Source organism: Caloenas nicobarica, chromosome 5 (assembly GCF_036013445.1).
Source record: "Caloenas nicobarica isolate bCalNic1 chromosome 5, bCalNic1.hap1, whole genome shotgun sequence".
In the NCBI taxonomy this organism is placed as follows: domain Eukaryota; kingdom Metazoa; phylum Chordata; class Aves; order Columbiformes; family Columbidae; genus Caloenas; species Caloenas nicobarica.
Window position 1 is genome coordinate 44,258,855 of NC_088249.1, and position 21,409 is coordinate 44,280,263.

General features: G+C 39.3%; 1 protein-coding gene across 1 annotated transcript in view; it reads right to left on the bottom strand.

Moving 5' to 3' along the window:
- HSD17B12 (hydroxysteroid 17-beta dehydrogenase 12) overlaps window positions 1-21,409 on the bottom strand; it is an 88,675-nt gene that overhangs the window by 11,838 nt on the left and 55,428 nt on the right. The window contains 4 exon segments of the mRNA XM_065636952.1: window positions 2,294-2,375; window positions 7,873-7,907; window positions 18,597-18,641; window positions 19,632-19,696. Coding sequence (XP_065493024.1) covers window positions 2,294-2,375; window positions 7,873-7,907; window positions 18,597-18,641; window positions 19,632-19,696 — 227 coding nt within the window.

Genomic DNA, 21,409 nt, shown 5'->3' on the forward strand with positions numbered 1-21,409 from the left:
TGTTCTGACATGAATGACACTACAGAAGGTTTCTTCATCATGCCAAGATTCTGCTTAGACACTGAAATCCTTGAACTATTTGAGGTAATTATCAGGTGCACCTGAAAAAGCTATAGTGCCATACAGCTTTAATACCAGTGTCAATGTTTCTTGCCTTTAGTTTTACCACATATACTTCAGTTCTGTACTGTGTACCCATATTGTCTTTGCAGTGTTAACTAGAGATCTTTTAGGAGAACATATTAGAAGTCCCTATCTTTGGGGGAAAAAAAAACCCAAAAAACCAAACACCTGAAACAATAAGACCAGCTGCAGAAAGACAAAACTGTCCCAGTGACACAAAGAAAAAACAGAGCAGATAAATTTAAAATTAAATTTGGATCTAGAGTAGTAACTTATGAACTGGTAAAATAAACCAGCCTATTGGGGAAGAAGAATGGAAATTTCAGTAAAAAGAGTGTTTGCTTAAGTGGGGAACTTCTTGATGAACTAAAATTGAGCGTATGAGAGACAGAAACAAGGAGAAGTAACAAAAGAGAAGCATAAAACATTATTAGGTAACATAAAATCCAAGCTAGGAAAAGACTAGCAAAGGAGATTAAGGGTAGCAGTGAAGGCTTCTATAGGTAACTAGTTTGAAGAGGCCTTTCAGAGAAATGGAGCTCTGATGATGAATGAAGGAGACAACCTAAAGGACAGAAAAAGGTTAAGCTATTCAACACTTCTCTTGCCTTCGCACGGCCAAAGCCTGCTCACATGCCTCTGCATGCACTATCTTTGTTTAAAGAAAGGGATAGGCTGAGGCAGCAACAATTTAGGGGCTACTCAGAAAAGCTGGATGTATTCAAATTCATGGAAGCATCATGCATTTACTCCAGAGTGCTGAAAGAACTAGTTTGTATGTATACAAGTCTGCTGTCTAAGATGTATGAAAAACTATGGAAACTGGGGGAGGTCTTTGACAACTGGAAGAATGCTAACATATCCCTCCTTGAAAAGGCAAGAATGATTCCATTGGCTTTAACTGAGTTTGTGGAAAGATCATGGAGCCCTCCTCTTGGAATTCATTTCCAAGCACATAAAGGACAAGACGACACATCAGAAACAATCAATACGGATTTACCCATGGCAAATCACGTTTGACTAAGTAAATTGCTTTTTACAATGGAGTGGACTAGCTTTGCAGATGAGGGAAACACATTTTTAATATTTGTAATACTTGTGTGTGTGTATAGATATTTTCACCTCAGTAAAGCTTTTGACACCATCATCTACAGCATTCTCACCAGAAGTCAGGCAGATATTTGCTGAGAGGACAAACTTCCGGCCAGACAGAAAATGGGCTGGACCACCAGGCTCAAAGGGCCATGATTAATAGCTTGACATCTGGCTGATAGCCAGCAGAGAACCCTACAGATCAATATTGAGGCCCATATTCTTCAGTACCTCCTATCAGCAGCCTAGATGATGACACAGAGCACACCCTCAGCAAATCTGCAGATGACAGCATTAGATGGAACAGCTGACAAGACAGAGCTTCAGTCCAGACAGACCTTGATAAATTTTGATTGTTAAACATCATGAGATTTCTCGACTGGTATAGAATGAAGTGCAAAATTCCACATATAGAGTGGGATAACACCATACTTTAATTTTGGTCAAGTAGCAGCCCTTCTGCAGAGAACCTGGAATTTAATGTGGCTGCCAGGGAGAATATAAGCCAATAATCCACTCACTGCAAGAACATTAAATGACATACTGGGCTACTTTAGCAGGATGTACAGTCAGCAGATCAAGGGAAGTTGACTATTTGGTAATGGCAAGGCCCTAGAGCTCTATCCTTTCTCTTACCTGAAATGATAAACTTAAGACAACTAATAAAAAAGGAGGACAAATGTTTGCTTCGAGCAAGCACTGGAGGAGTCCTACTTAAATATATATACATATATATTGAAGATATACATTTTCTGTAAGATTAGGGGGGGAAAAGTTTTAAAGTCAAAATAAGAAAGTTTGTTAAACTTAGTCAATGCCCTTTCTCAATCTCACACTAAGTTTGCTTGGAACACTAGTAGAATGCATGATGAAATATATAAAACAGGAATTTCTGTGCCAGTAAACCCTTGCACTCATCCTTCTCTCGACCTACCAGCTTCTACTATTGGAAAAATTTTGGTTAGAAACTCAGTACAGTAAGTTCATGAAAGCACCACTAGATGGACACCAAAACATTTATTCCTGTAGTGTTGGCTTGTGTTTGACACTTGATTTCAGTGTGGAAAAGAACACTTACCTTGGTTGCGGAGTAAAGAGTCAGCAGTGGAGTTGGATACATCCCAGCAGCTGAGGAGATATTCAGGATTACCCCTTTTGATCTGAAAGGCAGCGAAGATACATTATCATGAAATAAAGGAAACATCTCTCATCTCTCTCCAGAAAATTAATGCAAGCCTAAAGAAAACCTTTAGGATGCAACTGAGATTAAGATCTGTTTAAAAACCCCAATCAAATCCAAAATTGACATTTACTGACGTGACTAAGCACAATGTAAGTATTCGAACAGCTGGTATAGATCAGGAACAACTCCAAGGTCAATACAGCAGGAGAATCAAGGTCCATACATAGATATATACACACACACTGGGCTGAACTATGCCAAACCAATTGAGTGAAACTGGCACAAGTCCAAAATGCAACTTCTAAATCTCAGGCTAGGGTGGCAGAAATGACAAAACAAGTTTGTTTCATAGTTTACACTTTGATAATCCCTTTCATGTTCTAAATGTTACTTCATTATGAATCTTCAGGATAAGTAGTATCTGAATCTACTGCTCAAAACAGGAGTGTTTTAATATAGTATGGAAGAATTCAGTGGATGACTACAAAAAATAAGAGTTGTTTTACAGCTGTACTATAGTAACACTGAAAGTATTCCACAATAGTATTTTGGTAAGGGTACCAGCCTGAAATTAGCTACCACCTGTTCTGCCATGCTCTTCTAAAGCATGTGCAGGTAGGACGGAAAGTAAGACTCCTGAGCTTCCCAACCCAACTGATTGATTTTGAGCATATCTATTTCTGAGACTAGTTTTACCTATAAAAATAGACATGTTATTTAGTGCTAGGTAGAAAGAAGAATTAGTTTTAAAAGCTTCAGGGAAATTAGGGCAAGTACCTGGTTAGAAGGTGCTACCAGACAGTCCGACACAGTGAAAGATGCATCTCTGCTTCTTCCTACCCTGTACTAAATTCAAGCCAGTTTACCTGAACTTACTAAGTATGCCACATTTAGTGCAGAGTGAGAACACACGGGCAGGCACCGCGCAGCTCAACTCCTTGCGCATTCACAGATGAGTTTCTCACCATATTTGTTCATCTAGGTATATCTATGCCATTGCTGCCACAATGATCTAAGCAACCATCTTAAAAACAAACAGTTGAGTTTAAGTGACCATTAAAAATTAAAACAATATATCTCTTTCATGACAATAGATTCAAACCGACATGACTTCTGCCGTGATACAAGTGTGCATTAAATCTGTGATTGATTCATCTCTAGAAATGAGATGGCTGACGTGACAGAAGAGAATCATTTCGGTCATTCAGGATTTCGAACACCTTCCTTTACCAAAGTTCATTGTATTTTTCAGGAGTTATCCAGAAGGCTTGGTTGGTACAGTAAACTAGCAACGTGGATCAAAATATGTAGCATGGAGAAAATAAGACCACAAATTAATCATGAATTTTCATGACAACAAAAGGTTAATAGTGGATGCCAGAAGTTTTTCATATCAAGACAGGTGATGCTTGTGATATTTATTCATGAGCTCAAAGAGGGATTAGCAGTGAAATGAGCATTTGTGCAGTTTTTAAGAGATTACCAGATTGGAGAATAGTATAAGGAACTTTTAAAAGAGCTCAGACTGCTATGTGAATAGACTACAGAATGGCAAATTAAAAAAAAAAAAAATCAATATTAACAAAATCAACACTGCATACTAAAGAAAATAACTTGAATTAATCCCAAACTTTGCAGGACTTTAAACCAACCATCCAATCACTGAAAAACCTGAACCAAGTTCACAAGGAGTTCTCTTTTGTGCAGCAGTCACCAAAACCAGACAACAAACAGGACAGTGGGAATAGCAGGGACAGATCAACCACCACTGAAATCTTGTATTACAGTCTATGGAACACTTTTATCCCTCTAAATATAGGGCAGAAATATTAAGAACCTGATGATTTAAGAAAAGGAAAAAGAAGAAAAAAATAACCCTGATACACTGATGAGGTAAAAAGATTGGTTCAATTTAGCTATTTAAGAAACTATTAAGAGAAGCCATGATAAGAATATACAGGCTAATAAATGACAAAGATCAAGATCTTGATTTATCCTCTCAGAAGACAAAGGAAGGATGACATTTATTTAAATGAAAGACTGAAATTTAGATCCGATAAAAGAAGTGCTCTTCCCATATTCAGACTACAGGAATACTTGCCATAAAACTTAATTGAGGACAAGAGCTTAACAGGATTCAAAAAGAGGTAAGCATTTATGTGGATAAAGATGAGTCTCATGCTTGTAAAACAAACTAGCTCTAGAATAAAGGTTGGCATTCAGGCTGTAAAGCACAGGTCTCACAGCATTTGGCTAGACTGCAACTTTCCAGCAGTAGCAACCACCATCTTGGTGCAGTGAATTAGTGGTCTGACCTAGTGAAGAAAACCCTCTTGGAAACACAACAAATTAATAGCAGCCCCTTGCAGAAGCTCCATGTATTGGTCTCTTTGAAGCAGTCAACGTCACTGTGGGTTTTGTGGTTTGTATTTTGTCTTTATAAAGAAAACAATCCTAGTCTTGAAAGTTCGTAACTTAAAACCTCCGGATAAAAGGAAACTGAGAAGCGCACATGTAGGATGAACACTTCCAATTACTCCAATTACAATTTTGCTGCTTAGAGGAATTGCAGAAGAAATGTTTTTAGGGAGGGATCTGAAGAACTACATTGAGTATCACTGCAGCGAAAAGAAATTTTGGCTCCATCCAAATCAACTGTGCACTTAATAAAAAAATTTTAAAAAAAAAAAAAGTTGGTCAAAATGAAGAGAACCAGGCCCACACCCTCACACCTCCCCATCATTCTACCTTAAGCGGTCCAGCGCCAGGGAAGCTATATTTAGCCATCTCCCTGTTGCTGTGGCAACCAGCGCCTGCTCCAGCTGCACGCCAAGTGGAAAGAGCAAGCTTCCTCTGTAATGTAATTGTGCACTTGCTACTTCCCTGGCAATAAATACCGTAGTTTGAGATTTCTCTAAAAAACAGTCAACTGATTTGGGTGGTGGTGGTGGTTTTTTGTTCCCAAAGACATCAAGCCTCAATTTTCAGTTTTTCAAGTCGCCCACCTTAGACAGTAGCCTGAAAATTTACAGAGGAACTGCTCGTTTAAGTATAATAGGAAGCCACAGATTATAAATTGTCACTTTAAGTGTTCAGAGCACAGGAGAAGAGCCACAGCAGAGAATCTAAACGCCATTACCAGAAGTGGCATTCACCTAACACTGCTATGTTTATTATAAATAAAAAACCAAACACACCAAGATGCAGTTGTGTTTTCTTCTTACAGACCTGGATGCAAGGCATGTAAAGTCTGCTCTATTTCTGTACTTGTCTTATAATGTATTGCCATAAACCCAGCACTCACATATGTAAAAGTATGCACTATAGCTGCAAGATGCTATAGCACAATACGTCACATCTATCTACTCAGCACGCTATCCTCCTTGAACAAGTGAGGAATTAACAATGTGACTCCTAGCCTAGTTTTATTCTTAGAGCCTGGAGCCCTTTTTCCTAACCTAGGGTCCCATGTTAGAAATCTATGGTTGGCCCAAAGAGCAGTCAAGTTCCTGCTCTTGGATCTGCTGGACGCACATGTCCTCCTGTGGTTACAGCCTCTTAGTGGTGTTAATGGCCTGTGAGCTATGACTATGCAGGAGCCGGCAGCTGCAAACACTGCTGCTGTGCACTGCAAACCCAACTGACTTCATAAAACCAAAACAGAAAATGGAAGCTTTTTCAAATATTTTTCCCTGGGACAGAAACGAAGGCTTGATTCAAATGGAGCAGTCGTTCAAGGTGGCTGCTCACACACAGGAAAAAGTTCCAGATGTGTACTTTTTTTTTTTTTAATAACCACTATTAACCTTTTCTTTCCAAGCTGCTTCTTTAATATTTATCCTTGAGATTCAAGGTTATCATGTAGTTAGGAAAAATGAGAAGAAACATGACATAGCGTGCTCAAGGGTAGTCTGAACCAGAAGTCAGCAGGATCCCAGTTCGCTGCCTTTCAGTCAAATCATCTTATCCAGGTTAATACATAATAGAATATCCTGTGTATGTTTTTCTGTAAGTAGAATATACATCATTCAGTCCTAAGTAGCTGAAAAGATCAACTCTGCCAAATGGGTAACTACAACATCTCTTTAGACAAAGAAGAAACTGAGGCAAAAAATTGTCAGAGCTTCAAAGCTCCAAACATTGATAACAAAACAACACTAAATCCTTGGAAAGCAGAATGGCCTAGGTCATGTTGGTATCTTCAAAGGGCGGTGGTTTCACGAAAGGCAGGCCCGTTTATCTATCAATAACAGTACACAGACAAGGGCTAACTTTTGACTTAAAAATCCTGAGTAGCTACCACCAATGTACTATAATCTTAATTCTCTAGCTTTATTGGGAGATATTACACCCAGAGCTATGAGTCTTCTAATTCAAGTTTCTTTACATGAAATAAAGTCCCTATATCCTGGTTGTTTAACTAAAAATCTAAGCTTGCCATCACCCTGATGTGCTAGATGCTGACATCCATACTGGTCACCAGCTCTGATATTTTGTACCTACAAAAAAACTTTGGTTTAGACGCAAAACATTTGCTCTGCATCTGTGCAACTCTTCAGTAACTGAATCCTGATCTGCAACGAAGACTCTTAGACAGTGGGATGGTGCAAGAAGTACCGGGTTTTTGTTGTTGTTGTGTTTGGTTGGTTTGCTGGTTGGTTTGTTGTTTTCTCCCCGCCCCCCCCCCCCCCCAATCTTTGTCAGATTTGGAGGTTTGCTCTGTATATATGCTCCCCCTACAGTGTTTGTCCAGAGGCAATACCACTGATGACTGACACGCATGATTCTACACCGCCTTCCTCAGTATTGCAAGCATAGCTCAGACCAGACCTAAGGCAACCCCCAGCAAGCCGGACTTAGTACCACAGAGACAGTGAACAGTCTGGCAAGTCAACATCAGCTAGAAAACAGCCTGGAGGGACTAGAGGAAAGCTGTGCACCTTCTGGTTTCACCTGGGAGCTCGCTAGAAAGTCAGTACACATCTTCTGCAGTGACAGTGGTGTGCATGAACTCTTATTCTAAAGAGCTGGTCTCCAGTTCTACTTTTCCAAATGATCACAGACTTTCCTCAATATACCTCCTACTGTATAATGAGAACATATTCTTTGCATCCATTTTACTTACAGTGACTTAGAGAAATAGCCTTAAGAAGGTTATTCCCAGGAACTGTAACCACCCCCTCAGAATAGCAGGTTGTTGAGTTAGTGCTGATGAGTCAGACAGGCTTTTTAATTCTGTTCTAAAAGGAATCACCACAACAGTGGAGAAAGGAGAGGAAAAATAAAAAGGGAATCGAGTGGAAAAGGCTTCCACCGTCTGATGATTCATGCACCATCAGTGTGACTCACCCGGCATTACTCTGCCATTAAAACATGGAGACTAGGCTGATTAGTCACAGTAATGAATTTTTCAAGAAAGGATTCTCCCCTATAAATAATGATGACTTTGTCTGGATAGTGTTAGTGTGACTCACCTTTCCAGCATGCCGGGCAGCACCAATCGTGTCATCTGCAAAAAGAAAACATTCGTGATGGCTGAGAACGCAGACACCAGACAGCCAGAGACCGAGGGAAGCCTCCCTTCCTCCCAGAACCAGCTGCCGCCCCCTCCACCCCAACCAAGGCTCAGGGAAGCAGAGACCATACTTTGCGTAGGCAGTTTATTTTTATTCTACCTGGATAACTTGGCTCAGTCAAGTAGTGTGTGCACTGAATCTGGTGAACCCATCCAGCTAGTAGCTTAAGTACAAAAAGAGTAAATAAAAAAAAATGTCTTCACTGCTTTGCAGTATCCATGGCCTCTGAAGAACATTAAAACACAAGAGTACTACGGTAGGTGTATGATTTTTATCTACCCACAAAAAGCATCTGTCTTCCACAAGACTGACTAAATTTACCACCTATGCTCAGACTCAAGATAACATCCAACGCATTTCAGCGAGGCTTACTGAGCTGCTGATTTTAAGTTAAAAATAAATTGTGGAGCAGCAAGAGCACTGGACAGAACCAGTGAAGATAAGTTTCCTACACTATGTTACCTACAGAAAACACTTAAGACCCCAAAACATTTTTTGCTGATGACACAGATGTTTTCAGACTGAAGAACCTTCACCCCCACAAGGAAAGTAGCTTTGTAAACCTCCTCACTGCACTGGAAGCTTCTGCCTTTGTTATGACTCTGAGCAATCTATTTACTACCTGGTTGAAGGATTCTCCAGAGCAGTAATCCTAAAATAAGCTTCACAGTTGCAGACAGAGCAGCTCTGACAAGGGACACAAATCAAGCAATCCAAACTTTGATGAATTTTTAAGTAGTGCGAAATAGTTAATTTTCCTAGTATTAATTACTAACATCCTAAAATACGATTTAAATCCAAAATTTCTGCCTTTAAGAAATAACATCAAAGTCCAGCTTGTGCCAAACACTACCCTGCCCACAACTAAGCCTGTTGATAGATGTCATGTCACTGACACCAAAGACAGATCAGACAAGAAATATAAATTGTTACCGCTTTTCAAATCTTTAAAAGGTGCTCCAACAAAGTTCTTGAGAACACAGTGAGAAGCGGGTAATAAAATACTAACAGCAGCAAATGTAATGGTACCACCACTGATACCAAATTACCTTGATAGCTTAAAACATGAAATATTTGAGTACTATGGGAAGAAAAACACACAAAAAGAAGTCAGCATAAACAGGAGCGCAAAACAAAGAAACAAATCTTATTGTAGCAAGCTATTCATATTGCTGTCACCACTGCATTAGCCCTTACATATGACTGATTCTAGGTTTGGAGTTTGGTTTTTTTTATTTTTAAATTATAAAATTTACCTTGCCATGAAGGAGGAAAAAAAAAAAAAAAAAAAAAAAATCACGAAAAAGCCCCCCAAAATTTCAGTTGGCACACAAAGAAAATGGTAGAGAAGGGCTGTGTTTTGTATTTTATTGGCATTTTTCACTTGGAATAGATTCTGCCATCAGACATGCTTGCATGACAGCTTCAATAAGGGACAGTACATGCAGGAGTTGAACAGACCTTACTTTCATTATATCGGCTATTCACATATTTAACTCTCAGCACTGGTCAAACTAAGTATTCAGAGTTGGTAAACATCACCAAGCTAAACAGATCTGATGCAACTTCAGAAAGCCCTCTAACATTAAGTCTAAGTATACATGAGCTTCTTCATACACTAATGCTTCAAAAGAGATGTGGAAACAACTATTTATTTTAATGTTAAAGGATAAAGAACGATTTGGGCTCATTTTAAGACTAGTTCAAGATTGGCAGATCTCTTAACCGGTGCAAGTTTTATGACCTCTCCCACAGCCCCCCTGGTAAAAAGCAGCATGCTGTTTCTTGCCTCCCAGGGCAGTGTAATGCTGTGTATCATCTCCATAGATTGACACGTGGATGTGGACTGAAATTGCCTTACCTCAGGCAACCCATAAATGGCCTGAAACACCAGTACAGGATCTCCCATTGTAATGCAGAGGGGACCCCACGCTTGAAACTTTGTGATAAATCCACACAAATGCATTCGTGGTCTAAATCCAAATCACAGCCCACCAAGCAGCTCTAACAGCATATCACGAACCTGCTGGTTACTACCGATACCCAAATGAGAGCACAGAAAAACATGACACAATAATTGTTTGACTTATATAAATTGAAAAACTATGAAGCCATTGAGACATGAGATATAACAACAGGTACACAAGTCAGGTAGAACTCAAGAAGTTTCTTGCCACTAGCTGTCTTAAATAGTCTGTTTCTGAAGTTCAGCTAGACAGGCAATCAATTCCCCTCCCCAGAAAAACACTGAGGGCAAAACGGATTTTCATACTCAACATCACTTCCATTTGTTTCGATTAAAAATAGTATTTTGAAGGAATTCTTTAAAATCTGTGAAATAGGGCAAAACTTTTTCCTATCTGTATTTTTACATCTTGCAATATGTGAAGATATATATGAATAGTCAGTATCTTTACATATAGGAAAAAAAAAAAACCACACAACACTTTTTCATGGAATAAAATAACAGAAGGTATCTCTCTGAGTCAGTGTCACCTCATCCAGCCAAGTCCATGCTCAGACTGTTCCAGCAGTGCGGGAGCACTATTGGAAAAATGCTGGCAGAGCATTCTGCAGCCACATTCTCAGCACTAATTCAAAGCAAATCTACAGCAGAAATGTAGTTTTGCCACTAATAAGTGTCCATATGTGCTTGCATGATCTTTATCCAAAATAGCCAAACTCATTAACATTCTTGTCTTCTACAGCTATAATCTTAGACATGCCATTATGAAACAGTCCGTTCAACAAAGACCTAGGATTGAATAAATACCTCCCAGATAAAGAAGCTGAATTTTAGCTAGGTCTCATTTAGAGATAGCCAGTTCTGTAATGGAGTGTATTTCATAAATGCCAAAGCATTGGAAGACTGAGTCTATGGGAATTAGCATGTAGGATGCCGGAGAACTCTATGGCAGTGTTTCTTTCTCTGAAGGTGATCTAATAAAGGAAGAAGAAAGCGGCAGGAAACTGAGAGGTTGGGAACTACCCAAAGAAAGTGCCTTCAGTTGGTGGTTACTAAACTCACTTAGGCTTCCTTCACATAACTGTTTTTCTGAATAAATACTACTTTCTACAGAAATACCAGTGCTGCAGTTGAACACAGGAATGTTCCCAAGACTCGGAAGGCTCAGGTAATTTCAGCCAAGTGGCCAGACAACAGGCTATGTGAAAACTGCCAGCTCAAACAAAGCAAACCTTTTTCTTTCTTTAAGTTTGCATTAGAGCAGAGTGAGAACTTGCATGTGTGTGCACCTGAGAAATTTGCTCAGGACAGTTCCCTCTATCTGAGAAGTTGTTGATCTTTTATATTTTATAAGGTCTGGCAAAAAGTTGTGTTTAGCACACAAACATGAAGCACTTGTTTGAGGTTTTTTGCTTGTTTGTTTTTCAATGATTTCATGTATACACTATAGAGTTTGGAGTATAGTTCCTTTAGTTTGGGGGGCTGCATTATTTTTTTCAATCAACTTCTTTCACACCTAACCCTCCAGCTCCTAAGTTTCACGACACTCACAGCAAATGGTTAACTTAAGGCAGAGATTCATTACAGACCATTTCATTAATCTTTTACAGGCAGCTGTCATTTCTTGACATCCATTTATCTGCAACTGCATTTATTACATGTCTGGCAAGCACTGGTTGTATTGTCCACTCTTCCTCACCAGACCTGTCTTCTATGCTCTAATTTTGGAAAAAAAGACCACTACTGTAAGCCTAAAGCAGCAGAAATTCCTACTAGCAGACTTAAAATGCACAGCCATATGGATAAATTTATGTTCTTAAACAGGTGATACTCTTAAAAGATCCTATTAGAGGACTAACAAATAGTTATAAGTTACAACCATGTATTCCCAGTGTTTTGGGTTTTTTCCCAGAAAAAAAAAAAATCTCCCATTCTTAGTGATGACTGAGTTGTAGTCTTTTCTCGCTCCAATCAAGCAATAACTCAAGAGCAGAGCTTAGGGAAAGAAGAATAATTGCTAAAGTTTTGAATACCTTTCAAGTGATATTCACTCAGACTGCTAAAATACAGTAGGAAATGCTGAGGTAAATATTCAAAGTCTTCCTTCACATCTTATAGGCCACACAATTGTTATACGAAATCAGAAATCTACAACCACAGTTGTATATTTAGAGACAAATCATTCTATGGTAAGATGTTAGGACTATAAGTCACTCTTTCCACTTCCAAAAGGTATAATAGGTATAAACTGGAACACAGGAGATTCCATTTAAATTTGAGAAGAAACTTCTTCTCAGTGAGGGTGACGGAACACTGGAACAGGCTGCCCAGGGAGGTTGTGGATTCTCCTTCTCTGGAGACATTCAAAACCCACCTGGACGCCTTCCTGTGTAACCTCACCTAGGTGTTCCTGCTCCGGCAGGGGGATTGGACTAGATGATCTTTCGAGGTCCCTTCCAATCCCTAACATTCTGTGATTCTGTAATGATCTGTAATTAAGCCTATGCAAGTACAAAGGATGAAGCTAGAGAACTTGGACAAGTTTTCTGCTTTGTTATGCAGCTAAATAGCTTCCTTCAGATCTCATTCACAGATCTGGGGTGAAATTATAATAGCTCAAAGCAGCAAAACTTTTTAATGATCAGCAATTCTCTGTGGTGCACCCGCTCATGTACAAACATCATTGCTCCCCTAAGATAGTTCATAGTGCCTGGGCAGAGGATCCACACAAGTTGACAAATGCACTATGTGTTTCACAAATAGTTAACTGACACCATGTCCATGCAACACTCCTCCACATTCCTTACACTGAAAAAAACAAGGACTGTCCATATACACTGGTAGTTAAAATTGATTATGAAACGTACTGTCAGCATCTACTATTAAGTTTGTAAATGTGTCCCTTTTGAAAAAAATTCTTAATGCAGCTCATACCCCAAGCTGAACAAGAATGATTTATGTTTGTAAAAACTGGCAAGTAAGCCTGATGTCAATTCACCACAGTAACCGGCGTAGTAAGGTCAGTAACCATAAAGGGGAACAGGACATACAAAGGAAACTACAAACATAACATGCTGCAAGCTTTGTTCATTGTCAGTGACCTTCCTTTGATCAATAGTTCTACGAGAAAACGTTTTCCCTATTTAGAGCCACAAATTTTGGAATCCAGTTTACAAGAGAAAGCTCTCAAAATAAGCATCTTCCCACCCCTGCCCTTTACATAGGAAAAAGACTACTCAATAAGGCTGAACTTTTCAAGATGTGGAGTATGTATCTGTCTCAACCCCAAATCTACAAAAAGCCACAGAACTCCAGGATTTCCTAAGCTTCCTCAAGTTACTTGTACTTTGTAGAAGAATCCCAAGTGCTTCCCTGACTATTGCTGAAGAGTGTTTATCACAGCTACATTTCCCTTGTTCCAGCTGCCTGTGTATCATGCTCTCAGGTTCAAAGTCAGCAAGGTGGGAAACTGCAGCATTTAATTTCTCCCTCTGGACCATCTGAATGATACTCATGACCACCTTCACAGAACACTTGCTCCTTTTCCAAGTGTTGGCAACTGTCCCTCTCTGCTATAAACTTTTATTATGTACTTGGCTAAATCATCATCCCTCATTTGATTATGACTTTGAATATAAATGTAAAGAAACCTCTTGACTAGATTAGAACACACACGCAGAGTGATTTCTTCTCACAAGGCAGGATTGCCACTCCCCTCAGAACTAAGTTCCACTTACTGTGATCCTCTCCAATACACAGCAAGCACAGAAATTCACATAAGATTCTAGCAGAGCACAAGCAACTATCATCCGATTTCTGGTAAGGTACCTTTGCAGACATGGTGTTAGGCTGCACTAGTCCATCTGAACACTCATGGGAGAGACATATGGCATTTCCTGCTGTCTTTCAGGATTATTACTCCCCAGACTTTCCTTCTATCTATGTACAGGCCCACAAAATAATATTGCCCTCTGTCTCAAATACACTAACTTCTCTCCCCTTTTCAATTTTATATCAGTTGCAGGTGGTTGTGATTTTTTTTGTTTGGGGGTTAGTGGGGTGTTGGTTTGGTTTGGGTTTTGTGTGTGTGTGTGTGTGGTTTTTTTGGTTGGTTGGTGTTTTTCTGTTTGTTTGTGGGGGGTTTTTTGTGGGTTTCTTTCTTTTTTTTTTGGTTGGTTTTCTGTAGGATTTTTTGGTGGGTTTACTTGGTTTCGTTTTGTGCATGTGTGGGTTTTTTGTTGTTGTTTTTCCCTAAACACCCAGTTTCAGACTTCGTAGATAGAGTTGTTCCCTTGTCCTGCTTGGGATTCACAAGCTAGTGTAACTCACCTCTCATTCCTCTTCCATTAAGAGGGCAGCTGACACCAGATCTCTCCATTCAACACAGAGTATTTATGTATTTTGAAGTCTTAAGCAAATTATAAGTTTCTCAAATACAGTGATGATAAAAATCCTCCATCTTGAAGGCCTATTATCCCTTTGTATTTGACACACAGTATAAAACACAAATAAGGTGATCAAGGTGAAGACTGGCACAGACACCAAGCCACATACATGTGTGTAATTTACTCCTCCCTTCCTCTGTCAACACCTATTTCCAACAGAAACATGGCCTGCAAGCCTAAAATTTACATTCCCCCACAACATAATACCTTGCAAACCAATTCAGTGCCTTGCTTAACCAACCACTAAGCCAGCACTCCCTCAACTATTTAATCTCTCATTTTTCAAGAGAACACAAGTTTATGCCTCACTCCCAATGCAATTAGCATATTGTGATGCTGCAAACAGAAATAACTTACTTGCTGTTCCTCACATACTAAGTATCTCTTGCTTCCCAAAGGAGAAAGAAGGGCTCCCTGAAGCATGGGAAGCTATTCTTTATGCTCGTTATCTGCCCTTTTTTCCCACTGGACAGCAAGTCTGGCATCCTTGGCTTTCAATACATTAATCCAACAGCCAAATCAAGTTTAACTGTTTTTCCAGGTTAAAATAAAGGCTGTAGTATACAAAGGTGAATTGACACAAAAAGATGCAGTTGATACAAAGAAGCCATAGATGACAACTACACAGCACAACTATAATTTTGGCTCTTCAACACTGGCTGGTTAGTGAGAAGCCCCAGGACTTTTAACCTGATATTTTTTTCGATGTCAGAAACAGGTTTAGTTTGTGTCGCAAAATTTGATGAGACATCAAAAATTATAATACAAACCCATGTTACCTGAACTACCATCAACAATCATTAAAGTTCTGCTTTTTAAATCCCCCCAGAAGCTTGAGATGCAATTATGACAGGAACCATGAAACTTCACATACTATCCTGTCGTCTTCCTCATTTATCTGTCAACTCAACCCTTGCATTAGGCTGCATCAAGTCTCAAGCTTTCCTGAGAAAATACCACAAACAAAAATTCTTCATTCTGTTTATGGCATCATCAAGACCCTAGGCACTTCTTGTTTTGTATATTAAATGAAGAACAGACTAACTCCTGCACTACACACGACCATAAAAATGTGGTATTTCCTGAGGAGCTTAAAAAGAACCTACTGCGGTCAGAAGGGGCAAGGCGGTGTTCGATTGGGGTTTTTAACCGGTATAAGATGTGAGATTTCCAATGTGTTTTATGTATTTTTACATAGCTTGTCTTTGGTGGTATACAGGGTGCTTTGAAGGCAGATCACAGTAATCACACCACTTCACACCAAGCTAATCCAGCCCCAAAACTGCAACACTGTGGGGTTCATGGGAGACCTAATCCATCAGTGCTCTAAGGACAGCATCAAACAAGATTTTGGAAAGAAACACGTTTAAAAGCTCTAATGGGAACAAGTTCTCAAATATTAGGGGAAATTTCATAGTATTAGATTCTCTAATAGTTTGGGAAAAGTATGAAACAGCAGAACCAACTAAGCTGATAATTTATCCTGGGAGGTGAAGATGGGGGTCTTCTCTCTCATTGTATCCCCTCCTGCTTGATGCATTTCCCCTAGGAAATCAATGAGCTGCCCAACAAAGAAAACAATGGGTCAAGAGGTAAGAGATGAGCATTATCCTTCAAACAAGCTTTCACTTGTGGCAACAAAGCAGACCTTAGTATTTCTGCAGAATCAAACTGTGCTGAATAGCTTCACTTTCCCACTCCAAGCCTAAGGAATGTTCCAGCCAGAAGCAGAGGTATTTGACATGCATACCAGAAACATTATGGTGTCCAGGAGAGGTGTTGCTGACAGCACACAGTACAGGTTACTTAGAAGATCGGAGATATTGTTACCCGTTAAGCGCTGAGGAAGTTTGGTCCCAAAGGCAAGGAAGCAGGTAGTAAAGTTCCAGAATATAACACTAGACCATTTCTGCAACACTTTTGATGAGGATCTGAAGATACTCTTGAGTAGACCCTGAATGGATACCAGCAAAACCTGTTTTGCCTCTCCTGTACCTTTACCTCTTCAGCAGGTCTTCATCTCCTTGCTGAAGAACCCAGCATCCTCTTCCATCCCAAACTTCATGTTTTTAGTCAGGCAAGAAGGGATAATTATTTTTTTAAACACACTTATACCCATGGGTAAGACATGAAATCAGCCTGAAACACCAAACTACATGTTCACAGGATTACGTCCCAAAAAATCTAAGTGAAAGGACACACAGGCTTTCCCAAAATTGTTTTTCCTACCATGATTCCCCAGTTCCACGGGTTCGCCTGAAAAAATTACTTACAGATGGTACATATCTCTAATGTGTTCCTCTCCCCAAAACAGTAAGCATCTGGCATGCCTACTGCTTAATTACACAACAGGCTCACGCAGGATGAAACATTTTCAAGCCTGGAAGCTTATGCTCAAACTGATTATATGCAGTAGCAGAAGCTGCTCACGGTCAAGAAAAAAAGTTTTCAAACATAAGGAAAAACACTTAAAATACAGCAAGTAGATATTTGGTTGACAATGCAAATTTTACAAGAACCTGTACAATAATTTCATTAAATAGTTGAACACCCCGATCACAAACACAAAGACTCAAGCTACAAAATAGCACTAGTTTACTCTGGAAACCAATATAATCTGGCTGCATCTCTGGAATTTTAGGTACATACCCAGTAAAGCAGACCTCAACAATTATTCTAGGCTACCATCTTCAGAAATGCCTATAAAAGTAGTTCATTTGTAACTTTTAGAGTCTAGCAAAATGCTTCCAGGAAGCCTGACACCCCAAATTCTTTAATCACTGAATAGTGCACTCCCTCTGCTGGCACAGCACAGATGTCACACCTTAGCAGAGGCATTCTTCTGATGACACTGATCTCTAGCTAAGGGGTCTACGCACAACAACACTTCACATTTACACCTGGTGTAGCTGTGTTAACATTAAAAAAGTCTGCTAAATGGCTTCCATAAGAGAAACTTTAAAAGGTGCCCATTAATAATTGAATTCTCTGATGAAAACCTTGCAGGAGTGCAACAAGACACCATGGACCACAATCCTTCTCGGTCAACTAAAAATCTGTACTTATCAGGCTAGCAGTCATTTTCAAGATGAAAAGTTTCTGAAGACTCACTGTTGCAGCATTTCTAACTCTGCAACAAATAGGTTTAAGATGTCAAATAAATCATGCAGAAGTGAGTTAGCAGCAGCAAGCTGACATTAACAACCCCATTTAGTCATTCAAGGGTTGCATTTTCACTGTTTGCCTGTGTTCTATTAAGGTGTGAAAACCTTACAGAAGCATCATTTCAAGAGGTCTCGTGCCTCCCCACATGGAAACAAAACACCTACAGTTTAGACACTGAGAGTACCATACTAGATGAATTTAGTACTTAATCCAATCAGAACAGCTACAAGAATGTCAAATCTTTCAAGCCAGCTTTGAAACACCTAATATTTTAGCTTTGCGGCAAAAAAGTTAACTCTCAGCTAATGGAGATGCAAGTAGTGTTATGCATAGGAAGAGAAAGTTAATGTTTAGCAGTGAATAATCACAAGGAGTTTCTTCAGCGCTCACTGATAATACACTGACTCCCTATGTCATGTAAGCAGCTGCTATTCCCTCTGCCCCTTTTAAGCTTTGAAACACTAGGATGAAAATCTGATTTTTGAGTGGGCCTCATGTTAATAAACAAGGAAACAGCCATATATTTTAGCCTGAAGTCAGGTTGATTTCGTCCCGATAAAAAAATTCAGCTTAAATATTAAAAAGGTAAGCTCACTACTTCAAAAGTTAATGCACACTTCTGTGAACTTTGTTTTCCTTCTCGCTCATGTATTTCACAGAAAATATTTAAGTGCCTTCTCACAACAGTATACAAATCCTTAGGTGTACAAAGATAAGGAATGCCCATCCCAAGAAACACACATGAGGGGAGATGAAGAAATGATTTACATTAGGACTAGAACAACCAGCATGAAGCAGCATTAAGTGTTGTTTCATGTACCTATCTGGCTCTACTAAATAGAATTTGTTGCAAAGAGACTTATCAGCTATTTCACACACCAATCAGAACAATCTGATATGACAATCAGAACCTCTGGGTTACTCTAAGATGAAAAATGAACTGGTGGTTCAACAGGTGAAAGTAATTGCTCCAAACAACTGAATTTTAATTGTTTACTGGTTTGAATTAAGACATCAAGAACAAGTGTTGATAAGACAGCACTTACCTTACAAACAGCCATGATGTTAATGTTGATCATTTTGTCAACTACCTGCAAGAAAAAGTTTTGGGGTTTGTTGTAAGTTATTCGATCAATATTTACACACCCTTGGGGTTTAAGTGCCAGGATAAATGAAACCTTACATTTACACATCCACCTGTACTCCTTGCCTTCCTGCTTAAGTACCAGGAACAGTGACAGACTTTCAAAGCAAAGTCTGTGAACGGCTGTCAGTCAAGTTGTATCTCTGATTAGGGAGTCACACCAATAAATAACAGCACAGATGTGTCACATCGACACTATATTTCCTAGCACTATTTGCAATACTTATGAACTTCTGTAAATTCTGATATTTTAGACATGTTCATAAATTAGTGTCTGTATTTTGCTCTTAACCACTTCATAACAGTGTTTTAGTGACTTAAAGGTCATGGGGTAAAAAAAAAGGGGGGGGGATTTTTTTGCTAACTATTATGAACCTTATTTGAAAGTGAACAAATAACCAGATACATCCATCAATACTTAAGCAGAACGCACAAACCCACAGTGGATACAGTGAGCTACAGGGGTTTTGGAAACAAAATCATGCACCGCTGAAATTGTCCAGAATCAGAGTTTTCAATGTACCCAACACAACCAAGATTGCCCCCACATTATAAACTGTCTAAACCAGTCATGTTTAAGTTTCATACAGTGTTATGGAATATGCAGACAGGAGTGAAATTCAGATACTGACCCCACAGCATTTGTCTGAAATAGAAATACAAAATGAAATAGCAGGGAACAGCATGAAGTAAAAAAATAACACAAAAAAGAGACTGCCATCATCAGGACTGTGTTATGTTGGGTTTATATATATATATATATATATATATATATATATATATATATATATCTCTCTTCTAGCTTTTTGAACCCTTAATTCTAATCAGAAAACCTCATTATGCGAGTACCTTAACCGAACCTAAGTACTTTTGCCATATCCATTAAGTATTTAGTGCTAAAAATGAGAACACCAGAAGGTACCACAAAAGCACTTACTTTATCCAGGTCCGGCACATCAAGAAAATATTCAGGATAAACATATGAAATTCCCACGTTGTTGACTGAAACAAAAGGGTTAAGGTTTAGTTAGATTGCTTGCATGACATTTGATTTGTCATGCTCTGGTAAGTGACAATTTTCAAGCAATCCTCTTGAAAAGTTTGCATTTAAAACATTCTAATGAACACCATCACTGCATCACGGAGTTCCTCAAGGCTGTGGAAATGGGGTTTCAGGCCAAAGAAAAGCTCTCGGTGCCTGACAGGGTATTAAGGAAACTTAATGCGGGACACGCATCACAACCCCTCTCGGCCCGGTTCCCGCTGCAGCGGCCGCGGGGCCCCGGGTGCCACCGCAGGTGCCACCGGAAGGTGGCAGCCGGAGCCCGGGCTCCATGTGGGAGAGATTCTGGTAAAGTGCACAAAAATTCCGAGATTCCCTCGAATGACACGTCTTTCAGACCAGATCTTAGTGTATTTACGGAAAGCCTTAGTTCGTTAGTCATGTGGTGCATTTCAAATTTTTAACTTTTAGATTTCAGGTTGGAGAACAGAGGGATTGGGGAGAATGGGGAGTTGGCAGATTCCCAGCAGATGTTCGCTATATTTAGAGAGTAAAGTTTTAAAATGAAGAAGGTTAAATCTTCCAGAGAGCCAGATTTTTTAGGATTTTTTCATCCTAAAATAAACTGGTTTTCAGTCCATCTCTCTGAGAAGGATTTTGGCTGTGAACTGTGGCAGGGTTTTGGGACTAACCTTGGTTATTCTCTCCAAATTTAGAATATTTACATGATTCATGCTACAGAGACAGTCACAAAATTCCCACCTCTTACTGCAGACTGGGTCCCAGATATGTACCCTTCCACTTCCAGCTATCATGTTTTACTTTGCTGCAGTTTGGAACAGAACATTTTAAAAAATTTCAGTTCGTACAGGCATATTTTGCCTACAGAAATCTCAATAACAACATGGTAAGATCCAGTCCAGCTCAGACTCCTTTTGAGAACCACAGCAAAATAAAGATTTCCCACCTCTGCTTGTTTAACATATTGCTGTAGCTAGCACATGTTCAAAGTCACTGACAGACGCTGTTTTGAACACACAGCAAAACATTATGCAAACTCTTTTAGCCTTCTTATGTGGGTGAGAAGCAGCTTCCAAATAAGTTTACAAGGATTTCGATCTGTAAGTACTTCAGTTATATTCTGTGCAAGCTATATAATCAGAAGCTCGATCTTGAGCAGTATACGTGGAGACTCCTGTGTCTCTAAGTATAAGGTTAAAAGATGATCAGCATTGATCACTGACAACTATGCTGTGCTACCAACGCTTCTCATACCCACTGTTTCAGATGAGACCTGAAAGAAGAAAGTACACTGGAACCTGAGACCTCTTCCCTTACAGCTATTCTCATTTAAACTCATGTTTTCTCTCACACAAACATGAAAAATGCAGGTCAATAAGAGCTACATTCCAGATTGCAACAAATGCTACAGAATTTCAAATATAAGGCACTAAAGCATGAAATTAATTGCCATAAAAAATTAAGATACAGTCTTTCTGGAGAAGCCATCATTTGTGTTGAAAAATTACATTGGCAAATGGTTTCTACAAACACAGCTATATCTGGAGAAAAGAAAAAATCTACATATCAAGTAATCTGATGAACTTAAGCACGAGATCTACTAAAACTGCTAGTGATTAGTGAGAAGAGAGATGTCTGTAAACCTGGGCTGGCAATACCTGCAAGAAAAAAAGCAAAGGAACTCCGCTAGA